This window comes from Acromyrmex echinatior, chromosome 17, assembly GCF_024713525.1.
Source record: "Acromyrmex echinatior isolate Ae372 chromosome 17, ASM2471352v2, whole genome shotgun sequence".
In the NCBI taxonomy this organism is placed as follows: Eukaryota; Metazoa; Arthropoda; class Insecta; order Hymenoptera; family Formicidae; genus Acromyrmex; species Acromyrmex echinatior.
This window is the reverse complement of record NC_141868.1, coordinates 1334273-1358044: the sequence shown is the minus strand read 5'-3', so window position 1 is coordinate 1358044 and position 23772 is coordinate 1334273. Positions and strand designations below refer to the sequence as shown.

Genomic DNA, 23772 nt, shown 5'->3' with positions numbered 1-23772 from the left:
GTTTTAAGGTCGGAGGGAGATGAAGGGCAACAAGAGTGAGAAAGAGGGACTTTAATAACAGGTCTCGCTTAATAACCTACGTCCCGCATACGATCCAAACTGAATGTCATTGCAGTAGATTCGATCACGTGACTCGGCACTGTTCGTACGGCAAGAAGGCATAGCGCAATCGACTCTCGTAAGATATGGTATGTAACCGGGAGATACTGGACGATCTTTGATCGATTAATTTGGTGATACGTCGAGTTCACTTGTCGTCAATCAAAATATTGATAATTTATTTTACAGATTTCTGTACACTGTAAAAACAAGTGTGTTATTTTTTTATGTGTTATTATGTGTTTTTATGTGTTATTTTAACACATTTTATGTATGTACGTCTCTGTAGTCACTTTTGACACATTTCTGGGTGTGTAAATATGCAATACACAAGGAAACGTATAAATTTGCAAGAAACGTGTAAGTATAATACAGGATATAACACAGGAAAAGTGTGTTCTATAGACACGTATAATTCGTATTGTATCAGGTAAATGTATACATATGTGTAATGCTCTAATCTTCTCTAGTATTCGAAAAATGAAGAATTTTGGATTCGGGAATGACCATACGAATTGCTAAATCATCATTATCGAATCCAAAATTCAGATTTTTCGGATACTGGGGAGATAGAATATTACATATATCATACAGGTAACACAACACGAATCATATATGTCTATATTACAATGCATAAGTTAATAAATTAATAAACGCGTCAATCAACAAATACAAATAATATTTTATATTATTTATTGTTTTATTATATTATACAATAATTATTGGGAGTACAAATTAATTCAGTCCGTTTTTTGTGTTCAAAAATGCATTTATTTCAAAACAAAATGAATGAACAGATTAATTAAAGTATTGTCGATCGCTGGCTACTACTTTTTCCCATCTCTCAGGCAATTTTCGAATTCCATCTCGAAAAAATGACTCGTCTTTGGAGGCCATCCAATTTTGGAGTCAATTTTCGATTTCTGCGAAAGAAGTGAACCGGTGACTTGCCAAATCGTGCTGCATCCTTCGGAACCAGTAATCAGAAGGAGCAATGTCCGGAGAATACGGCGAGTGCGGTAAAATATTCCATTTGAGCGTTTCCAAATATTTTTTTACGACTTTTGCGACATGAAGCCGAGCGTTGTCATGAAGAAAAATAACTTTATCATGTCTTTGCTCGTATTCTGCTTTCAATTTGTATGGTACCCAATTTCCTTCTTTTTGCACCATTCCTATTGCGTGTAGACGTTCTCCAACAATGGATCTATCAACATTTAACTCTTTTGCGAACCTATCGAGCGATAAACACGAATCTTCTTCGAATAATGCTTGCAATTCTGCATCTTCAAATTTTTTCGATGCACCTTCGCGTTCTTTGTCACGCACGTCAAAATCACCACTGTTGAATCGCCGAAACCATTCTTTACAAGTAGTTTTCGATGGAGCATGCTCATCGTAAATATCTACGAGCAAACGATGCGTTTCCGCAGCACTTTTCTTTAAAATAAAATAATGGAGTAAAACTTCCCGCAAATGTTGCTTTTTTGGAATAAATTCCGACATCTTCAACGCAAAAAAAATTACTCTTTGTTACGCTTCGAACGAATACCATCTATTGGGCTCAAAAGTTTGGACACACACCTTTCAAAAACATGTTTTGCCGTTCTATCAAACACACGAGCAATGCTACTAACGACATCTTTCTGCAATGGGCGGAAACTTATTCCAATAATATATTATTAATGAACAAAATAAAGGATAATTAAATTTTATCCACAAAATAATTTTCACATAATTTTACTAGATCACGTATCGATACATTATACTCTTAAGGACGGATACGATCCCTGATGAATTTGTCTATAGCTGGATTTTCCTTTATTATTGTTCCCATCACTTCATGATCAATGTATTCCATTGTGTTTTTGTATGCATTGGAGTACTTTGTATCCCAAACATAATATGAAGCCAATAAACAAGCTACTGATTTGCAAACAGATGGCTGAAAAATTTTCATTCTAATCTCATCTGTGACAATATAGGCTGCAGCAATACCTTCCTCCATTGTGAACAAAACTAATCGAGGTGAATCGCCTTCCACAGTCATTAAATTTTGTGTAGAAGACATAGAATAGAAAAAGGAAATTAAAATTATTATTTCCTGAAAAATGGAATTTCTATATTAATTAATAGATATGAAAATACATATCTCTTTCACAAGAAATAAAGGGATATTTTTTTTAAATTTCTTGTTTGTCACAGATTCATAGAGTCTAAGTATGGCCTGGACTTTACCTAATTCATTCTGTTCAATGCCAAAATGCTGTATTAGGACTTCAATCATAATACTTTACTTTTGTAATGAAGACTTCTGTAGCTTCTTCCTCCTTCCATTTTTTTATATTAGTGCAGAATTCAAACAGAACCTGTATAAAAAAAAAAGATTTTTAATAATAATAAATGCTGTTGAAATCATTTATATTTATGTTCTATTTTTATTTCATGTTCTATTCTTTAACAACTTGAACAATTCATTTAAAAATCACTATTTGATTAATAGTTGCTGATATTTATCCAATCTGAATATTCAATCAAAACAAATTCCAAATAATGTCGAATATTCAGTGCATCTCTAATGCAGATTACAGATTACCATAAAATAATATCTTACCTGTACATCAGTTTTAATGTTAAATTGTTTGCATCTACCTGTTCCTGAATAATAAAAGGAATATCGTTGATATCCATCTCCATAATATGTTCAGATTCTAAATTCTGTGTACAAATCATTGTACTACTTGTAGTAACAACAGGAAGAGATGTTGAAAAAGCAGGGTTAAGTTCTATCAATAAGACTGTAATATCACTTTCAGTAGAAATTTCTTCTTCTTCAATGTCGCAAAGCCTACTTTTCCCTGGAATAGCTTTTTGCAATACAATTCCTTTTTCCTTTATTATATTGTCGAGAATGTTGTCCGAGGCACAGACTTTGGCCAAAGCTTGGCGTAAGCATTCTGCATCCGATAAATGGTTTACAAATTTCACACACTTGTATCGTTTACCAATTATGTATTATAATAACCTTGCGTTCTATGATAGACTATACTAGAATAGTTACGATACAAAGAATTTTTAAGCACAAAGGTCTTTTTCTTGTTCTTAATCCAATATGGCTCCCAGTTCCCGCCAATTTTGGAGACAAACACGCATCCGCTAAGCGATCTCACGAACGATTTTCTTTTCTTCTTCGTCTTCGTTAGGTTATGACCACGTTTCCTTCTCTGGAATCGATAAAACCAGAGTTAATAATAAAAGCCACCACAATGCATCGGCTATTTTGGATATTTTTTGGCTATTTTTTATAGGATAGTCAATGCCTATATCGCAGAATAAGTTCAAAAATAAACTTTTGTTAGCGACAACATTTATATTACATTGATATTTTCGTCATATTTTTTTATTAATTCATCTTTTTATATAGTGCTACGAGGCTTCATGTGTAATTCCTGTAAGTATGTAACTTTAAGAATGTGTTGCTTTTTCCAAATGTGTTATTCTGCGATTCGTGCATTAATTATACACACATTATATGCGTTCATTTTGCTGAGTTGCGATATTAATTGTGTTATCCACGTATGAAGTGTGTTATCCATGTTGTAACATAGAATTTGTATGTAGATTAGTGCATTTCGTGTGTCATCTCAACACATCTGTAATCGCAGCTATTAATTTAACACATCAATACACTACATTAATGAGTTGTGTGTTGTTTTAACACACTTGATAACACGCCTGTTTTTACAGTGAACATTCAAACTTACAAAACATTCAAAATATTTTACTTATATATATATATATATATATATATATATGTGTGTGTGTGTATGTGGTGCTTAATATTTGTGTAAATTTTACATAAATTGTTGATTAGCATTAAATTATTAAATTGCTTGTCAATTTAATTTGTGAATTCTTACTTCTCTGGCTTTAATTTAGAGATTGTGCTTCAAGACTAACAAAATATCAGCGTGCACTTTAATAAATAATTATATTAAATATATTTTTTGTATCACATATAATAGTATATATAATGAAATATTGATACATTAAGCCATTTTCTTTAATTTTTATAATTTTTTAATCATTATAAAAAGTACATGTTATTTAAAGAGTTTCTTGCTACTTCCTAATCAATAGATAATTTATTCATAATAACATATAAAACAATTAAAATAATAGAATAAAAAGATTACTAACAATATCTTATGCCATTATTCATAATTAATGTTAATTTTACTAAATATTTTCAAAATAAAAGTTGTAAGATGCTCATTTGATGTACACTCATCGTTCATTTGACATATATTCTAACTTTTTTCATTAAAGAATATAAATTTCTTGTAAATATATGTTTAGTTGAAATGAAACTTTAGGAGAACAAACTTAAGTATTTATTTTATAATTATAACAACTTTTAAATTGCTGTTTTAGACTAGATCATTACACCAGCGAAAATAACTGTTTCTTATGACATTGTCACGGCACGCTTGGAATGAAGAAAATGGCACCGAGATCCGAACTTTGCTCATTAAACATTTATGGGCACGCGCGTTTAGAAATATTACCAAGTGATTCCCAATATTATTTTATTCTTGTTGTTTACCAAATATTAAACAACATAAAATAATATTCGGAGATATTCGGGTAGTGTTTTCGAACTATATAATATTACAGAGAATTATTTCATCCTTGTTCAATACTTGGTAAATAATAAGAATAAAATTTTTTACTGTTTTACCGTACCAATTTATTGGAAAAATTCTAAAAAATAATTATTTGTACATATAGATTCAAAATATTTTGAAAAATTTTAAATTAAAAATATAAAAAGAAATTTTTAAAAAGTCGATGTTTTAGAATAATAAATAATAAATTAAGATAAATTAAAACAATAACAGTGAAAATGTTTATAAGATGCTTACTCTTGTATTTGCATTTAAAGGGAATTTTCAATTTTTTTTCTGTAACATCTATAAATCATGTTGCATCCATTCTTCCTACAGAGGTCTACAAATAATAAATCATTACGAAACCATTTATAAAGCCAAAGTTGGGAACATACTTTAAAAGAAATAATATTTACTGTTATTCGTTACTTATTTTAAAAAATGTGTTACCGTTACTTGAAAAAATTACTATTACTTGAAAAAATAATGAATGCCCCGTCAAAAATTTTTCGTGCAAATATACATAAACATCATGTTTGATTAGTGACTGAAAAAAGATTAATTATTAAAGGATGAATAATAAGGATAATATGATACATCATGTACATTATGTAACACACTGTGTATTATCACTGTGACCTGTTGTTTGATCAAAAACCATGATACAATTAAGGTAGACTGAGCTGACCCGTAGTCGTGAAGAAATGTCCAATTCCCAGAGGATAAAATCTCACCTGATATGTCTCATTCGATTCAGAAGGTGTTTCAAAACCTCTAAATAAAATATCGAATTAATGATTTGGCCAAGTAACACAAATTCATAAATCAATCCTGCAGAAAAAATAGCATGAGCATTGTCTTCATTTTTTTATTTTTGTTGGCGAACTTTCGTTGATCTCGCTTCATTAAAGGTTATGCAGATGTCTTGTGTCTTGTGTCTGTTTCTTTGTTTGCGGATCGTATATGAAACACCATGTCTTGTCATCAGTAACAATAACTTTTATGAAATCTGGATCCTTATTTGGATCCGTTTCAACAAAGTCATGACAATTCACACGCATTTCTTACTGTTTTGAAGTTAAAAAATGTGGAACAAAGCGCGCACAAATTTTTCTACGGTTCAAATCCCCATGAATGATGGTAGAAATAGTGTCTTTACCGATTTTTACCTGTTCAGATATCGCACGAAGTGTCAGACGAGGGTTAATAAAGAACGCACAGCTTCCACAACTTTCTCATTTCGAACCGTTGGCGGTCGATCACTTCTCGCGTCGTCATCCAGTGACTGCCAGCCTTCCTTAAAACGTTTAAACCAGTCGAATGTTACTGTGCGTAACGGTGCATCCTTTCTGAACGCTGTTTTCATCATTTCATGAGTTTCCATTGCAGTTTTGCCAAGTTTGAAACAAAATTTGATACACGCTCATTGCTTCATCGTAAAATTTGAACGACACACTTAAACACATAAATCAAAACACATCTTCACTTGCCAAGTATTCAATCGATATTAATATAACTCGCACATATTCTGCATGAAGTTCTTAGAAACTATTTCTAACGTCGGCCGTTAGATGGGGCGATTTGTCTCATAAGAAAAATATCATTCCGCGAATTTTTCAGACATATTGAGTGCTTTCCAATTGCAATATCCTTAGACACTTTCCTGCACACTGCGACACAAGTTGCATTCCAATTGTCCGTTATCGTCGACACAACGCTCAATCATCAGGAACATGATTCCGTAACTATCTTTATCTACCGACCGTTGTCGGTGTCGTTGCGCAGATATTTTATATAGTGTAAAAGCTGCGCAATGACATCGACAACTATCGATAGGCGTGAAAACAGTTACAGAATATAAATTCTGTACTCAGTCGAGGATTGTGTAAACTTGGTTTTCTAATGACAATACATGTTACTAATGGCTCCTGCACACTGGACGCGGAAACGCTTGCCGCGCGGCAAAATGTGATGTAGTAACCAATAAGCTTGTAGCTCTTAATATGTTCATTGGTTACCGCGTCTCATTTTATCCTTGTTTAATATTCAGTGAATGATAAGGATAAAATAGATACATTTAGAGAGAATCAAGGGAGAGTGGAGTGGATAGCATTCTCTTCTCTAATTGGTTCCACCATTTATCCGCTCACTTTCGTAAATGTGCATATATGTACATGTTTCAATTAGCCGTGAGCGGTCGCTGCTATTGGTATATTCTTCTAGAGCATCCAATAACAGCGAGCGTTAGAGTCTGCTGAACGCAACCATTTCCATCATGCGTTTACATATACCATCACTGATCTTCCACACCGCAGAACATGGTCACGTCTAAATTTTTTTTCTTATACGTGGAAAGAACACATACTTTATAATTTAATCAAAAATCACAATGGTAATTCATTTGAAAGGCGCAGAAATGTTGATGCGAGCATCCATAATCATTCGCCGGCAAGCATTGCTAAAATCAAACATGATTTCGCAGGTAAAATACTTTTGCGGTTTTTTAGAGGTTAGGTTAGGAAGTTATTACTTAGTGGCAAGAATTATAAAACAAGTTTGTTTTAATGAAAAGAAATTGAGTCAATAACTAAGTATGGATACGTATTCTGATGGACACAAATTCTGAAAAAAAATGTGCATACGTATTAATAATTCCGTACTAAAAAATACGTACTAAATACATTTAATTTATTATATACATCGATATATAGGATTTATATATTACTTTCATTTCTGTTTCTTCATTTTCTGTATAAATATATTCTATATAAATATATATTTAAGGAATAGAAAGTTATTTTTTAAGAGTAATAATTATCGTTATTGATTCTCAAAAATAATTCTTTTACTTATTATTATCTACTTAAAAAATAATGTTATTTTTTGTGTTATTTTTTTTTATGCTGAAATAAGATCAGTTTAAAAAATTGTGTAATATTTTTTGTTTAAATATTAATGAAAGCAATAAATGATTATGATACTAGATTGATATGTAAAAACACAACTAAGAAGGAAAATACTTTTTTAGTTTGAGCTAGAACTTTGTACATAATATTTCCGAATGAATTTATACATATTCATATGAAATTTCTAGTCTTGGAACATAATCCAACTGATATTTTTCACAAATGTAATATATGGCATCACTTCTGTCAAACATAAAGATTGATATTTATAAAATTGTCTTTAATACAATTTTGTGATTGGTTTATAACATGGTTCTTAAGACATCATAAATCAATCAGAGCCATATTAGTATCTTTAGATATTATTTAAAACAGTTTTAAAGTAAGAATAAATTATGAATATTGTCCAAAGATTGAAGATTAAATATAAACATACAGAAAAATTATGTCATAAATAAGTACAAAATATAAAATGTAACGATTAAAGTAACTATAAAATTCGTTACCAAAAGAATATAACTACGTTATTATTACAGTTATTAAAAAAAGATAATGCCAATTTATTATCAAAAAAAGTAACTTGTGATAATAACAATGTGTTATTTTTATTTCCTATATGTACTATATATTAATGCATTTTATTATATCTTATAATAATCTATATACTTTGTTTAGAAGATAATACTACAAAATACTTGTTCAAAGAAAATTTTTTTTTAGGAAATTGTTACATATAGACATATCCATTTAGTAACTCAAGGAAAAAGGATTCCTAGAAACAATTCTTTATTGGATCTACATAGAAACTATAGAATTACAGGAATCTCTTTAATTCGTTATGCTAGTACAAATGAAACCACAGAAAGTGAAACTCCAGCAAGTGAAACTATAACAAATGAAACTTCAGCAATTGAAACTATAATAAATGAAACACCACCGCAAAATAGTCCATATGATGAAATACCAGGTTTGTATAGAAGCATTTTTGAAAATTGATATTTCTTAATTCTTTTTATAAATATAATATTATGATAAATATTGAGAAAAAATAAAATATCTAGTTAAATCTAGAATAAATATCTAGTTGCTATATGTAATTTACACACACACACACACACACACACACACACACACACATAATTTACATATTATTAACAATAAACCATTATATAAATAAACATATTTTCTCTTCCTTAAAATTTTCTTATACGTAATTACATTATAAGAAGTAAAAATTATATTAGGTGTTGGAATTAATTCGTAGCGTTTTTTAATGAAAGAATGTTATTTATTTCACATGAGCATTAAAAAATACATTAATGAAAGTACTTCCCATCACTTGTAAAACGCTACGAATTAATTCCAACACCTAATAGAAATTATTTTACGAACTTTATTTATTAATCTGCAGTTTATGTATATAGATCCACCAACACCAATACAAGAAATAATAGAAAATATTGTGAAAGTGCATCCGAATGGAGAGCCAACGTTTGAGAGTCTAGGATTGGGTGGTTGGACTCCAACAGGGATCGTACACAATCTCTTAGAATTTATGCACATAAATTTAGATATGCCATGGTGGTTGGCAATTGTTATAAGTACTGGTTTTTTTTTATCACACGATGATTATTGACTTAATAAAAATTTTAAAATTATTAGCACAAATTTAATTGTTTTGTTACAGCTACTATTTGTGCAAGAAGTCTTCTATTTCCCTTAGTGATAAAAACGCAAAAGAATGTGATTCGACTTACAAATCATATGCCAAAAATACAAGACTTCAATATAAGATTGACAGAAGCCAGGAATTGTGGCGATCATATGCAAAGTACGATATGTTAGAAATATTTTGTATTGACGAAATTGTTTTGATAAAAAACTATATGTTTGCCGATCTCACTATAAAGAAAGTACTAACTAACTAATTGCTCTCTTCCGAATAGGTGCACAAATAGCGACAGAGATGATGAAGTACATGAAAACGAACAAAATTAGTTTTACACAGAACGTTATGATGCCATTAGTACAAGTATGCAATACTTCTACGCATTTATATATGCAAAAAGAGTATAAAAAAGATCATTTCTTAATTATAATTCTAATGTTTCAGGCACCAGTGTTCATCTCCTTCTTCTTTGCATTGAGAAAAATGGCAAACTTGCCTGTGGAGAGCTTAAAAGACGGTGGCTTTTTGTGGCTAAAGGACCTCACAGTATATGATCCTTATTATATAATGCCGATAATTACCAGTGTAACAATGTTTATCACAATCGAACTCGGCACGGATGGCACTAATATCTATGCGATGGGTGTAATGCGATATGTTTTGCGAGCTTTGCCATTTGTTGCATTACCGTTTATGTTGCATTTCCCTGGTGTAAGTATAATAAATAATATCGATATTTCTGTTATTGATATTAAAAAAAATTATTGTGAAGACACTTTTGTATCATGAAATATTTAATTTAAACGCAAACAATAACTTTCATATTTAATATACTCTTTCTCTGAATTTTCTAATTTTCTTCATCGCATTTATCTATATTTGTAGACTATTTTGACCTATTGGGTAGCAACAAACACTGTCTCTCTGATACAAACTGGTTTTCTAAAAATCCCACGTATAAAAAAAGCCCTCGGTATGCCATCCATGATAAAACGTAATCCAAAAGCGTCTACCAAAAGCAAAGGTTTCGTTAATGAAGTGAAGGAATGTAAGTATTGCTCAATATATATATATATATATATATATATATATATATATATATATATATATATACACATATATATAATGTATAACTATTATTATTATTATTATTATTATTATTATTATTATTAACTTTATTGAGTGCACTATTAACAAAATACATTAGATAGAATACAGTATTAATAGGCAGAGTATCAGGCAGAGCACCTGAATGAGATCAACGTTAAAATGGATTAGCTTACGAAGATATCTAAGGAGTATTGGCGAAGAACATTATAAATAACGCAACATAAATGAACTGTGAAACGTTGGAAAATATTCAGTCAACTAGAGCGCTGAAAGCAAGGAGTAATATGATCTTTCTATCACTATGTAATATAATATGATACTTTCTATCATCATAGGAAAAACGAAGATAAGATAAATCTTCTTTAATTATTTTCTATGAAGATGATTGTTTGAGACAAGGATATACAGTGTCAGCATAATCAGAGATATTACTAGAGATTGTGTAACTCATAGTTTCCGAGAGACCGACATAATGTAGCGAAAAGGATGTAGTAGTTTAAGACGAGAATATGCAAGCCTGCATTTAGCAACAACATGGTGTTCAAATGACCATGATGAATCAATGTGCAAGCTAGAATTTTGATAGTGTGCTGGAGATCAATGGAACATTTTGAATAGAGATATCGAAAGAAAGGTGATAAAGTAAGGTAGGAGAACCAGCAATTAAAAGTGAAGATTTGGCAGGATTTAAATACAATCCATTCAATATCGACATTCAATGATTTGTCGAAGGTCATCATTTAGTGAGCAACAGAGAGCTTCAGAGGATTTGAAAGATATGAAGAGCAGTACATCGTCAATTTATATGTAAGGTCTAGAAAAGATAATAAGCAACATTAAGATTAAATAGTAAAGGACTAAGAATGAAACCTTGATACACCAGAGGAGACCTTTGATATCAGAGAGAAACTAGGAAAAGGATTATAAATGAGAACTTGTTAAGAAACGAGAGGAGAGGAAGGAACGTAAAAGTGATATAGAGGAATCACATAGGCACTATAATGATGCAACTTGGTAGTCAATAGCTCATAATTAACTGTATCGAAAGCTTTAGAAAAATCTAAAGCTACAACAGCCGACAAAGAGTTATTATCGAAGAACAGAGTCTGACAGATGAAGAAGAGAGGTAGTGATACTGTGATTTTTACGGAAGCCGGGTGGATTTTTAAGAATTATATCATTTACATGAAAAAAATGGTTTATTTGTATAAAAATGATGCGTTCCAAAATTTTTGAAAGAAAAAGAGGAAGAGTAATTAGACGAAAAGACGATGGAGAGGAAGGATTAGATGTTCTCTCTTCGATGTCGTCTCTTTGGGAGAGAAATAATTATTAAGTGTTTCCATGTAGTAGAAAAAAATACCTCTAGTTAGGCATGAATTAAGGATAAATAGTAATGGCTCAGATAACTAGGAGAGGAAAGAAGTAACATGCGTCCTGAGAAATCATAAAATCTAGCGGAAGTTAAGTTTTAAGTATATTGTATAGGTCGATCATATTGATTAGAGAAAAATGAAATTCACTCGAAGTGATAGTTGAGTATGAAGAAAGTGATTAATGACAGAATATGAGGAAGAAGGAAGGGATTGTAACAAATAATTATTTAAACTGTTAGGATCAAGATGTTCAAGGATGGTATGAGAGATGGACCTATAACCACCCAGAGATGCCAAATTCCTCCAAAAATTACGAGGAGAGTAAGGAGTAAGGAGGAGTTTGGAAAAGATTGTTTTTCACACTTAATTGTAGAAGATACTAGATTTCGTAATTTGATATAACATAGCCAATTATCATTAGAATTGTTCTTCATATGCCTGTTTAATGCTCAATTTCTCATTTTTTAATCGCTTCAGTGAACCAGGAATGCTTGAGAAAGAGCGTTTGTACGTAAATGGCGCAAGGCAATCGAAAATATTAGTTAGATTCGATATAAAGGAAGAAACCATATCGTCTATAATATTCATAGCATAAAGCTGTGACTAATTTGATTAATCATGTTCTCTAAAGCTTCGTCAGAAACTGAACTCAAATTACAGCAGAGCCTCTTACGCGAAGGACGATGTGATCTCTCAATATTTAAATATGCATAGATTACACGTTGATCGCTAATATCAATTTCATCACATACGAAACCGAGACAGAATCATGAGACAGAAATATTAAATCCAAAAGAGATGCGCAATTGCTTGTTATTCTCGAAGGAGTGTCTATTATTTGTTTCATCGAGCATAATGATATAATATTTTGCAAATAATGCACATGAGTATCTTATGAATTCAAGAGATCAATATTAAGATTGCCCATACGTACAATGTAATCAGTACTACAAAAAACGCTAAACAGACACGCCTCAAGATCATATATCGCCAAAATCGACGCTTAACCTCTTAAGCACGATGCGCCACTATAGTGACTTTTGCGGATGTCATCTTTCTGAACGACGCGTGTGGGAATAAGTGACTCAATTGATAAGTCAGATTCTCTAGACAAGTCCACACTTGTCGTGTGATGTGATATATGAAATAATGATCGAGACTTTTCTTGTAACTAATAATCTTTATTACACGAGCACAAATTAATATGACCGTACAGGATAAACGCTTTAATCGATCTGTTGTTATAATTTTTCTTTTATTATTTTTATGCTGCTAGACAACTCGCTACCTACAAAATCCTTAAGCTTTCTACACTCGCTGCGCTAGTGAAGTATTAAGAATCCCCCCCACGCGCCACTATAGTGGCTCACTCTAGTGGCTCACTCGCTCACCGTTTGAATTAAATGATCGTTTTCGTATGTTTTATTTCACACTTTTTTTGCCTTTATAACGTTTTATAACAGTGTTAACAATATACAGACAGAATATACAGTCTTTGTTTTTGATACGCCAGTGTCAGGTATGAATTGTTGCTTTTCATTTAAATAAATAGAAAACGAAGAGCAATTTGTTACAATTCAGGAACAGACTTCAGTCGGTTTAACAGCTCATAATATACTACGCCGAGCTGGTCCCACCAAATACAGAGCATGATCTTGGAGCCGTGAATATTCGGTTTGGCCGTCGACGTGGAAGCATGGCCGGGAACTCCCCATGATTTTCTGCGCTTGGGATTATCGTAATGAACCCATTTTTCGTCCCCAGTCACAATGCGATGCAGAAAGCCCTTCCGTCTTTGCCTTTCAAGCAGCTGTTCACAAGCAAACAAACGCCGTTCAACATCTCTCGGCTTCAACTCGTACGGCACCCAATTTCCTTGCTTCTGAATCATTCCCATGGCTTTGAGACGTTTTGAAATGGCTGATTGAGTCACTCCTAATGATCGTGCCAATTCTTTTTGATTTTGACAAGAGTCTTGATCAAGTGTCTTCAATTCTGCATCTTCGAAAACCTTCTCTCTTCCACCGCTATGCTGGTCTTCGACGTGAAAATCACCCTTCTTGAAGCGTTGAAACTTCACTTACGACACATTCTTTCACTAATAGCGGCTTCACCATAAATATTTGAGAGCATTCGATGAGCCTCAGCCGCAGATTTCTTCATATTGAAACAGAAAATTAAAACCTCCCGCAAATGACAAGAATTTGGCTCGTAAACTGACATTTTCAATCGAGAATAACTTTATGATGCAGACATAAATCGACTAATGTTTCTATGGGATTATGTTGACAGATGCCCAAGTTTATTGTGTAACGTCTATGATCTATTTATTTCGATCACCACTTACCGCTAAAGCCATCTATACGAAAAAGGTATAAGCAAAGTCATACACCTAATATCATACTCAATTGTATTATTAATTATTAAAGTAAATTGTTAAAGTTAAAGTATGTGTATCATATCTTTAAGAAAAATTATAATTTAATCATCAAAAACTTCATTCCAATATACTCGCGTAGAAAACAGCATTGTCCGTCACACGTTGCAGTGCTGTATCGTTTACGCGTAATTCGCGTTGAACTCTGCCGTAGAGAAACATGTGCAAGTCGATGAGTGAGTAAAGCAATGCACTATTTATAAGGCAACACCACTCCTCAAGCTATATGCTCTGTCAAAGCGCAATAGATAATCTTTAATAACATAAATAGCCAAATCATCCCTCCCACGAAGCCACGTCTCGGAAAAGAATCAGTATATCAAGTCCACGGAAAGAAATTAAGTCTTTTACATATGCGAAATGAGGCGCAAAAGATATCTTATGTTTATATGTGCAACGCAAAAATTTTCAGATCGCGACGCATGTAAAGGCAAATCAAGCGTTTGTAAAGTAGGTAGAAATTTAGGTAGAAAAGAATTTAAGGAAATGAGAGATAATTTATCAGAGGAAGAGAATGGGATAGAAATAGATAACGTAGTGAAGAAGCAGGATGTAGTTGAGAAAAAAGTGAGTGCAAAGCATTTATAGAGGAATAATGGTTATGTCAGAATATGGTTATATCATCAGACGGAGCCGCAGAGCGAAATTGTCTCGGCAACATCAGAGGCGTAGCCTGGCGAACCGCAAAGATCGTCTTAATGAAATATTCTGTAGAAGAAAATTTTCGAATTTAAAAGTTATTGGATTCTCTAAAATAGATTATGCATCCAGATATGCTTCACGTTGTAAGAGTGGGCAAGAGCTTTAGCCTTCTTCAAGACTTTCGGAAGCGGTAGATCGCTCGTATATAGAGATTATAAGACCATGATTCTCTAATACGCGCAATGATTCCGCGTTTGAGATGAGGTATAGCAAGCCATTCATTTCTTTTAATTATCGACATGAATAACGATAAGGCCTAGACGAAACAGAGCTCCTATTCAGTCTCGCTAAGTTAGCAATATCACTCAGCAAAATCGATAGATCCAGATTACAGAGGCCAGAGCTGACAGAAACCAAAATCTTCATCTTGAGAGACTGGAAGACCAAAAATGATGATCTCATAATCAGCTGTGAGTGCCCAAAACTTCATATGCGAGATTCCAGACCACCAATAGTCGATGACGAAGAAGGCCAATTGATCGCTTTAGTGGAGTCTTCAAGGACGACACAACGGTCCTCAAGTTCAATGATCCTCTCCATCATTGAAGTCCCACAGGCCGCGACTTCCGTCCCCCACAGTGGTAAGTTTATCGATAGTCGAGCTCACATCACCAGATGAGGCACATCCTCGAGATCACGTAACCTTGAAGAAAGAGCCTCCAATCTATTGTCAAGATCTACTATCGAATTAAATCTAGCCTCTATAGATCCAAGCCTAGTCTCCAGCGAGCCAAGCCCAAGTGCCAGGTCAGACACCCTGTCAGCAAGATCAGCGAGCGCACGCATAACATCGACAGTAGAACATCTATCAGCAGTATTCTTAATATTCATAAAACCATAGTGGAAGGAGGAGCATTATTAGCGCCAAAAAAGACCATAAACGGCTGCGTGATAAAAATTGCTTTATACTTGGAAGCAAGTTTACGAGGCTCCAAGCTTGCTTTGTTGTGACAAGGACATCATAGTAAAATAAAGCGATAGGATTGGGGTGAAAGATAATAATATTTATACGCCGTTTAAAAATTAGGAAAAGAATAACAATACAAGCGTTAATTAATTTGAAATGTATAGGTAAGGATAAAGAAACGAAACAAAACAATCTTACATATCTTATGTAGTTAATTTGAAAATTAATTTCACCAATAAATCGTAATGCAATCACCGCCAAATGCATCTCAAAATATGGTGAGTGGTTCCCCCCTCTCCCCCAGAGAACAGATGCAGTCTTAACAGTCGTGCGTGACAACAGCCACAGAGCAGCAGGCCAAATGATTATCCAATGACAAAGAATGCAGTAAAGCAATCAAACAGCTTACAAATGTAGAAGCAGACTTGAAAAATGGATGCAGGCAGATGGATGAAATCGCCATCAGAGACAGATGAAAGATTTTCCAAAGAAATTTCCAATATAATGTTGCCAGAAAATCAAATGAAAGAACAGCCAAAGAGAGCAAACAGTAAACATGTCTGAATAAGATGACGACTCGCGTGCGACTGATATATGTTGGAAAATAATCAATACTTTGAAAAAGCTGAGTGTCTGTTAATATAGATAATGTATACACTGATAATGTTTAATCTCTCTGTATAAAAATAATGGACAAATATAAATAATCAGTTGCGCATACAAATAAACTATCATTCATGTGTATTTTATAAAAGTATGATACCTTAAAAATTTATTATATCCATTTTAGCTTGGACAAACATGAAGATAACAAAGCAGCTATCTGATAGAGAACGGGCAGATACAATACAGTTTAACAGCGCGGGTAAGGGTCCCATAGTGAAGACGTTTAAATATGATCCGACGAAGCAAAAGCAATCGACAATAAAAAGTAGAGAATAATTTTATTTAGAATTAATGTGTATTTAGTTACACAATGTGCACTATAAACAAAATTGTAATTATAGCTTGTAATAAAGAAAATATTATTTAATATAAAATCTATTTTTATAATATTAATTTTGTTAAACGTAATAAATCTTTTATATTTTTCTTAATAAAAAACGTATTTGTTATACATAAATGATAGAAAAATTCACAATTGAATAAATAAAAAGGAGAATTCATTAGATTTCAAAATTAAAAATATACAAGAAGAAGCTCTTTGATTCAATATTTTTGTAAAAGTTTATTTTTTATTTAGAAATATTTTCTCTTATATGTATACATATATACATAAATATATATATATATATACATGTGTGTGTGTGTGTGTGTATGTGTGTACATGTATGTATATATACATACACACATATATAATGTATTAACTGTATAAGGAAGTTCTGTATTTGGAAGTTCTATTTTCGTCTCTTGTCACTTACATACTTTATATTTTATATTATATATGTATATATACGTTTACTGAAACGGCTGTTCCTCCTCTGGACTGAGTGACCTTTCGACATTCTGCTGCGTCACAAAGACACTTTGTGTTTTTGCCGTAAGATTTGTCTGCTAAAAAAATATTTTTATAATGTTTCATCAAATATATATTTCTATGATTTTCTTAACTCTTTGGATCACCGAGATATTAGATTTGTTCATGTCGCATGCTCCAAACATGCTTCTACTACCTTTCTATTCACCTCAATGAGCGTTTATGATAAAAGCATGTTGGAGCATACAACGTGAATAAATCTATTATTAACGATGACTTCCAAAAAACTTGCTGAATACCAAGTTTCTGGAAATTGTATATAAGAAACCAATGTGCTTAAAAATATTAATCTACTTGTATATATATATATATATATTAGGTGTTGGAATTAATTCGTAGCGTTTTACAAGTGATGGGAAGTACTTTCATTAATGTATTTTTTAATGCTCATGTGAAATAAATAACATTCTTTCATTAAAAACGCTACGAATTAATTCCAACACCTAATATTATATATATATATATATAGATCTATATATATATATACACACACACACACACGAGAGCAAGTCAATAAGTTTTTAGAAAAACATAGTAAAACACATTTTTTTGATCGATTCATTTTTATTTCTCAACATAGTCTCCTTTCAGCTCGATACACTTGATCCAACGATTCTCCAACTTTTTCAAGCCGTCCGAATAATATGATTTGTCCTTCAAAATAAGCCTCTGTTTCGACGATGAGCTGCTCTCTGGTGATGAATCTTTTTCCTCCGAACCATTTCTTCAACAGGTTGGGAACAGGAAATAGTCGCAAAGGGCTAAATTTAGCGAATATGCTGGAAGCAATTCGTAGCGGAATTCGTTGAATTTGGCCATCGGTGCCGGGCACATGTGAACGCGTGCATTATCTTGATGGAAGAGCACTTTCTTCTTCGCCAAATGGAAACGTTTTTTCTTTAAAATATTGTTGAAACGGTCCAATAAACTGCATAGTAATCGCCATTGATCGTTTGCTTCGATGGAAGGTAATTGATATGAATTATACCGCGTGCATCCCAAAAAATTGTGGCCATCACCTTTCCGGCCAATTTCACGGTCTTCGCCTTTTTCGGAGCTGATTCACTCGATGAAATCCATTGTTTTGACTGTTCCTTCGTCTCGGGTGTGAAATAATGAATCCATGTTTCGTCCACAGTAATGAATCGACGCAGAAATTCATCTGGATTACGTTGAAACATCTCCAAACATTGTTTTGAAATCGTCACTCTTATGGTCGCGCTTATGGTCCATAGTGAGCAAACGTGGCACTCAACTTGCCGATAGCTTTTTCATGCCTAATTGTTCGTGCAAAATTGAAATCACTGGGCCATGTGATATGCCTGTGACCTCAACAAGCTCGCGCACTTTCACTCATCGATCAGTCAAAATAATATCGTGGACTTTATCGATGATTTCTGGCGTAGCAGCCTCAAATGGACCGAATGAGGTGCATCACATGTAGATGTATGACCATGTTTAAATTCATTCACGCAATTGTACAGTTGCAAATGCTAGTGCAGATGTGCTATGAACATTATCCAACTCGACTTTGGTTTCTTTCGGCGTTAAACCTTTCATATGTAGATGTTTGATCACTGCACGAAACTCGTTTTTTTTTCATTTTGCAAAAAATACAAAAGTTGTTCGCTTTAATCGTCTACAGAAATGAATTCCACTCAAAATTTGACAGTAATCAGCTGAAAGATGCAGCTAAAGATTGTCAAAAAGTAATGTGACATGACACTGCGAGTGCCTTCTGACAGATTTTCTAAGAACTTATTGACTTGCCCTCGTACATTTTCAAATAATAAATAAAGGGCTATTCAAGCCGAGCTGAATGTCTTTACTTATAAATGTATCAGTATTAAACAAAATCGAAAGCATTAATTAATGAAATAAGCGTTATAATTAATTAAAATAGAGAAAGTTATCTATTATATTCGAATTCCTACAATGAATTGGTCAACTTGAGGATTGAGTAAGTTAAATATGGACAGTATAATGGATTTGAAGTTATTTTTTTCTTAATTTGAACATCTTTGTTCTAAAAGAACTTTCCTTGTTCACTTGTTAATTACATATCATATAATTATATCATTTATGAGCAAAATTATAAGGATAATTAAATGCGCAATACGAGTACATGAAACTGAATAGCATATGTGTTAACATTTATACAAAGTAATAATATGCATAATAAGAATCTTTGTAAAATTTCATTGATATATGTATAATTTATGCTCTTTGTAACACTGAGGATGATTATATTAAATATGTAAGATTGAAATGTTTAATTTATTATTTCTGGCTTTGTTTAATACTGATATATTTAATAGCAAAATATCTAACTCGGCTCGAATGAATTATTTATTTATTATTTGAATTTATATTCATTAGAGCCTTATAGTACAGTGATTTAAATTTTATAACCAACGTACATTTTATTGTAATGAATAAATTTAAGAGATTATACCTGTGTCACTGATGTGTTAGTATGACTACTAGCGGCCATACACACTACAACTAATTTCGGTGTGGAACTCTGTACATGTGTCTTCTGTTGGACGACATTAGTTTGCGTTAATTTAACTTGCTGTTGCTGCTGTTGTTGTTGTGGTTGTTGTGTTTGTGTCTGTGTCTGCTGCTGTTGTTGCTGCTGCATCGAACCAGTATTGATAGTGGTATTTATATTGGAGATCGTAGGAGTTTGCGAGCGTGACTGCAAAATAACAAATTTTTGTCCACCGGTAGCGGAAGATCCGGTAGTACTTCTGCTCGTGCCAAGCATGAATGTGCGGCCGGGTTGTTGACCTGTACTCGAACTGGATACTGTAATATATATTATAACATAATATAGTATTATTTATCGCTATCATACATCGATAATGATTTCCATACCTGTTTGCACAAGTGTTTTTCCTGTGCAATTAGAACCTTGTTGCTGATTTGTAGTAAGTGTCGTAGTTGTAGCTGTAGTTGTTAAAGCAGCCGGTTGCGTACGAGCTTTTACAACTGCAGCGCATAATGCAGGTCCTATATATCCATAATCTTGTTTATACTCATCCACATAATCTGGTGGCGATCGTATTGTTTTCAAGACTGGAGCAACTGATTTCTAGAAACATTTTTTTATTATACAATGCATAATAGTTTCGAGAATATATTCATATTTCATTCCATGTAGAATATATCCATATTTCATTACACGTAATGATGCGTTAAATGTCTTACAGCTTTTAATTAGTTTTACGTACCACAAGTAAAGTCTTGATATGTCCTGCTCCATTTTTATCTACACTAGATAGTCCTTGGCCCTCGATACACGATTCGATACGTTCAGAGATGGACTTAATTTTAGGAATAACTAGAGCTTTAATCACTTCTGGTCCTAATTCACAAAGACCTTCGATCGCCCCATATAAAGATGCCAACGGTGTCTACAACAAATAATAACCTTTCAAAATAGCAAATGGAATTTGTATTGGAAATTGACAACAAGATTGATCTGCATTATTCTCAAATCATTTCTTTTTTTTCTTGATTAAGTACTTTATGTTATTTACATATCTATTACCTGATTATTCTTTGCCAATGCTTGACTAAACATACGGGTGACTCTAGTTTGCACATTATTCGTAGAGGTATTAAAATTTTTACATATCTGCGCCATCAACCGGGAAGCAAAATCGCGTAATGCCCAATGATTGTCTACCTCAGGTCTCATACACAATTGTCGAGAAACTATACAGGTTGCAACTGACGGTATCAATTCGTGAAGCTGCAAATCAAAATATTTTAATATATCAAAATAAAAATAATAGTTTATTAATACGTTTATAAAAGATGAAGGCTTATATTACATATTTCTCCAAATAAAGGCTTGGATTATCAAGTAGAGCTTTGACCATTCGCATGAGATAGATGAGCAGCGCGAGATGATTCTGTACAACGTTGACCCGCACTCCTTCCGCAATAAAAGTGCACATACGAGCCAACATTTCATGTAGACCTGGATCCGCTGAGAGCGATTGGAGAGCCTCTGCCCTACGAGCTTCATCAGACCCAACGCATGCTTCAGTTATTTCCTTGTAGTACAATTGCTGTTCCACACTGAGTTCGTGTGTTGCGAGTTGTTTTACGTGAACAGTTTCAATGTTCCGTAGCTTCTGACTTTTGCCACCACCGCCTGGTTTACCAACGCCAATGTTTTGATTTTTACTTGAAAGCTTAATTGTCGGATCAACACTCTCCAATTTCTGGGCATCTGTTAAAAATTAATGTAATAATAATTGAAAAATTAAGAGTACTTACAAATTATGTCCAAATTCTTTGAAATATGTTCTTAAATTTTTCTTTAACTTTCAAAAGTACGAAGAAAATTTCTTATTATGACATTTTATAGAAATCAAGGAATCAGATAAAACCTTTTGATACTGGCGGTGGATTTTCTGGTATGGTAGGTTGGACTCCATCAATGCACAGCCAATGAGCTCGCAATGTAATTTCCAGAGGTAGCTTTGGCCATGACTGTCCGCCAGCTGTAGCTACAATCTCATTAAGGTCGATTTCTTTCTCCTCTACAAAATGCAATTCTCTACCGCCACCTGATGCAAAGCGGAATGGTATGTGATCTTTGGCGAAAAAACCATATGTTGGCTCAATATTCTTAATTTTCAAAGCATGATCTATGTCATGTGCAGTCATTCGTTGACGTTTTCCATGTCTCATGAATTTTGCAGCATCCTATAAAAAAAAATATGATTATTATAACTGTTATATAAAAATATTTAATTCATGAATCACTGATAATACAGTGAATTCGTACATATAAAGCAGAGCATTTGTATAATTAAAGCAGAACTATACATAGCGCTATATCGAGTCAGAACGATAGATATTTTAATCTCTAAAGTCTTAAATTTTAATGCTTAATAACTTGATTCACAAGGCCGACAGCTGCGTTTTTCTGTCAGATTCTTTCGTTTTGAGTAAATTCGTGTTGAATAAGTAATTTTTTATTAAAATCTTAGGGAGGGGGAAAGGGTATTCTAAATAATTACCTAGAGATATACTATGCATTCTGTTTTCACGCTGACCTGCTGTAAACATCAGTTCATCTTTATTATTGTCTATCAAATATTAAACAAGTATGATGCTTACAAACACTGCAAAACAGAATGCATCCATAATCTTTAATGAATTTGAGATTAATCTCTTCTTTTTTTTCTATTTTGATAAAAATTATTCACACACTAACCTGAACAATTTCTTTTAACCTGTAACTGACATCCTCTGCAAGATCTTTTGCAGCTTCATCTGGGAAATTGCCAACACCAATACTCTCTGCTATCACTTTGATAGACTCTTGAGACAAAGTTGTCCCATACATAGATTCATTTTCACTCATTTTGAAATTGTTTTGTGAATATCAATAAATTTACAAATAAGCTTACTGCTCAACTTTTACAGATTCCTATAAATACAACATATATAATAATATCACGACACAAGTAATACTTATTGTTAAGAAAAAATTGATTGGCAACAATAACATAAAAATAAATAACTACCTTTTGATAATCAAAATTATAAAATTCTTGTATACTTTTTTATAAATAGATATTATAAAGTGCCAATTATTATCTCAAATGAACATAAATTATTTGCAAAAGATTAAAACTTACTATATATCTTTAAATGCAAATATAAATATTACGATCGTAATGATGCAAAAATTATCTCACATCTGCAAATACCCGTTGACATAAAATGCAAAAAGTCCACAAAGATTAAAATTATGGTATTATTTTTAATTCGTTTCTCTGACATAGTGAACACTTTTTCACAATGATTACAAGGTTATACCAAATTACAAATTCACATCATTCTAAACTCTAATCAAACGATCCTCTAAGCTATTCCAAGCCATTCTAGATTCTAGGCTTGTCTGGACGTCTGGACTGTTCTAAGCTCTAAGTACAGAGAAAAACCTGAGAAAGCCCATGTCGGCCTTTTTCCTGTTGTCGAAATCATCCATACACTACCGCTAGTACATCCATTTTCAATTTGAGAACTACGAAATTATATACATTTTCTGACACTGTCGATAAAATTGTATCATCGAAAGTAGATGTGGTTCGTCTCCGTACTAAATTATCAGGATAGAAGCGTGCCGACTATAGGAGGGGTAGTTTAATGAATCCTTGAACGAAAACATTTTAATTTCGCATCTTCTACATATGTAAATAAAAGTTGTTAAATTTTAATAAACGAAATTGAAAATTCAAACAAATTAATTTAGTGTGTGTGTGAATTTTGTCTTATAATATCTTATAAAATTACGAAGTTATGTTTCTTTATGCAAATTTCCAGCCCGT

The 23772-nt window shown here is 32.7% G+C and overlaps 2 protein-coding genes and 1 long non-coding RNA gene across 19 annotated transcripts; 1 reads left to right on the top strand and 2 right to left on the bottom strand.

Annotated features, from left to right (window-relative positions):
- Window positions 1–847: 847 nt before the first annotated feature.
- On the bottom strand, window positions 848–6978 carry LOC105152071 (uncharacterized). 14 transcript variants are annotated; one of them, XR_015547874.1, is made up of 6 exons: window positions 5939–6978; window positions 5390–5600; window positions 5025–5316; window positions 2714–3323; window positions 2338–2468; window positions 848–2136 (listed from the first exon to the last, which is right to left on the bottom strand). It is a non-coding gene; the product is annotated as an uncharacterized LOC105152071 (long non-coding RNA). The 14 variants fall into 14 exon arrangements; XR_015547871.1 differs by having other exon boundaries at window positions 5390–6439; window positions 6622–6978; XR_015547872.1 differs by having other exon boundaries at window positions 5390–6439; window positions 6640–6978.
- Window positions 6979–7031: 53 nt separating this feature from the next.
- Window positions 7032–16916, top strand: OXA1L (OXA1L mitochondrial inner membrane protein). The gene is made up of 8 exons (XM_011066122.2): window positions 7032–7251; window positions 8396–8642; window positions 9100–9276; window positions 9363–9506; window positions 9622–9707; window positions 9789–10055; window positions 10230–10392; window positions 16667–16916. The coding sequence occupies exons 1-8, from the start codon at window positions 7159–7161 to the stop codon at window positions 16816–16818; spliced, it is 1329 nt and encodes a 442-aa protein (XP_011064424.1). The 5' UTR covers window positions 7032–7158; the 3' UTR covers window positions 16819–16916.
- Window positions 16917–17091: 175 nt separating this feature from the next.
- On the bottom strand, window positions 17092–23393 carry LOC105152074 (transcription initiation factor TFIID subunit 6). 4 transcript variants are annotated; one of them, XM_011066124.2, is made up of 9 exons: window positions 23080–23393; window positions 22653–22868; window positions 21820–22138; window positions 21256–21659; window positions 20970–21173; window positions 20650–20832; window positions 20294–20510; window positions 19869–20224; window positions 17092–17427 (listed from the first exon to the last, which is right to left on the bottom strand). In XM_011066124.2, exons 2-9 carry the CDS (start codon window positions 22800–22802, stop codon window positions 17335–17337), a joined length of 1926 nt encoding a protein of 641 aa, XP_011064426.1. In that variant the 5' UTR covers window positions 22803–22868; window positions 23080–23393; the 3' UTR covers window positions 17092–17334. The 4 variants fall into 4 exon arrangements, with proteins under 4 accessions (XP_011064426.1, XP_087271035.1, XP_011064425.1 ...); XM_087414909.1 differs by having other exon boundaries at window positions 17092–17430; window positions 23140–23391; XM_011066123.2 differs by having other exon boundaries at window positions 17092–17430; window positions 23080–23390.
- Window positions 23394–23772: the final 379 nt, after the last annotated feature.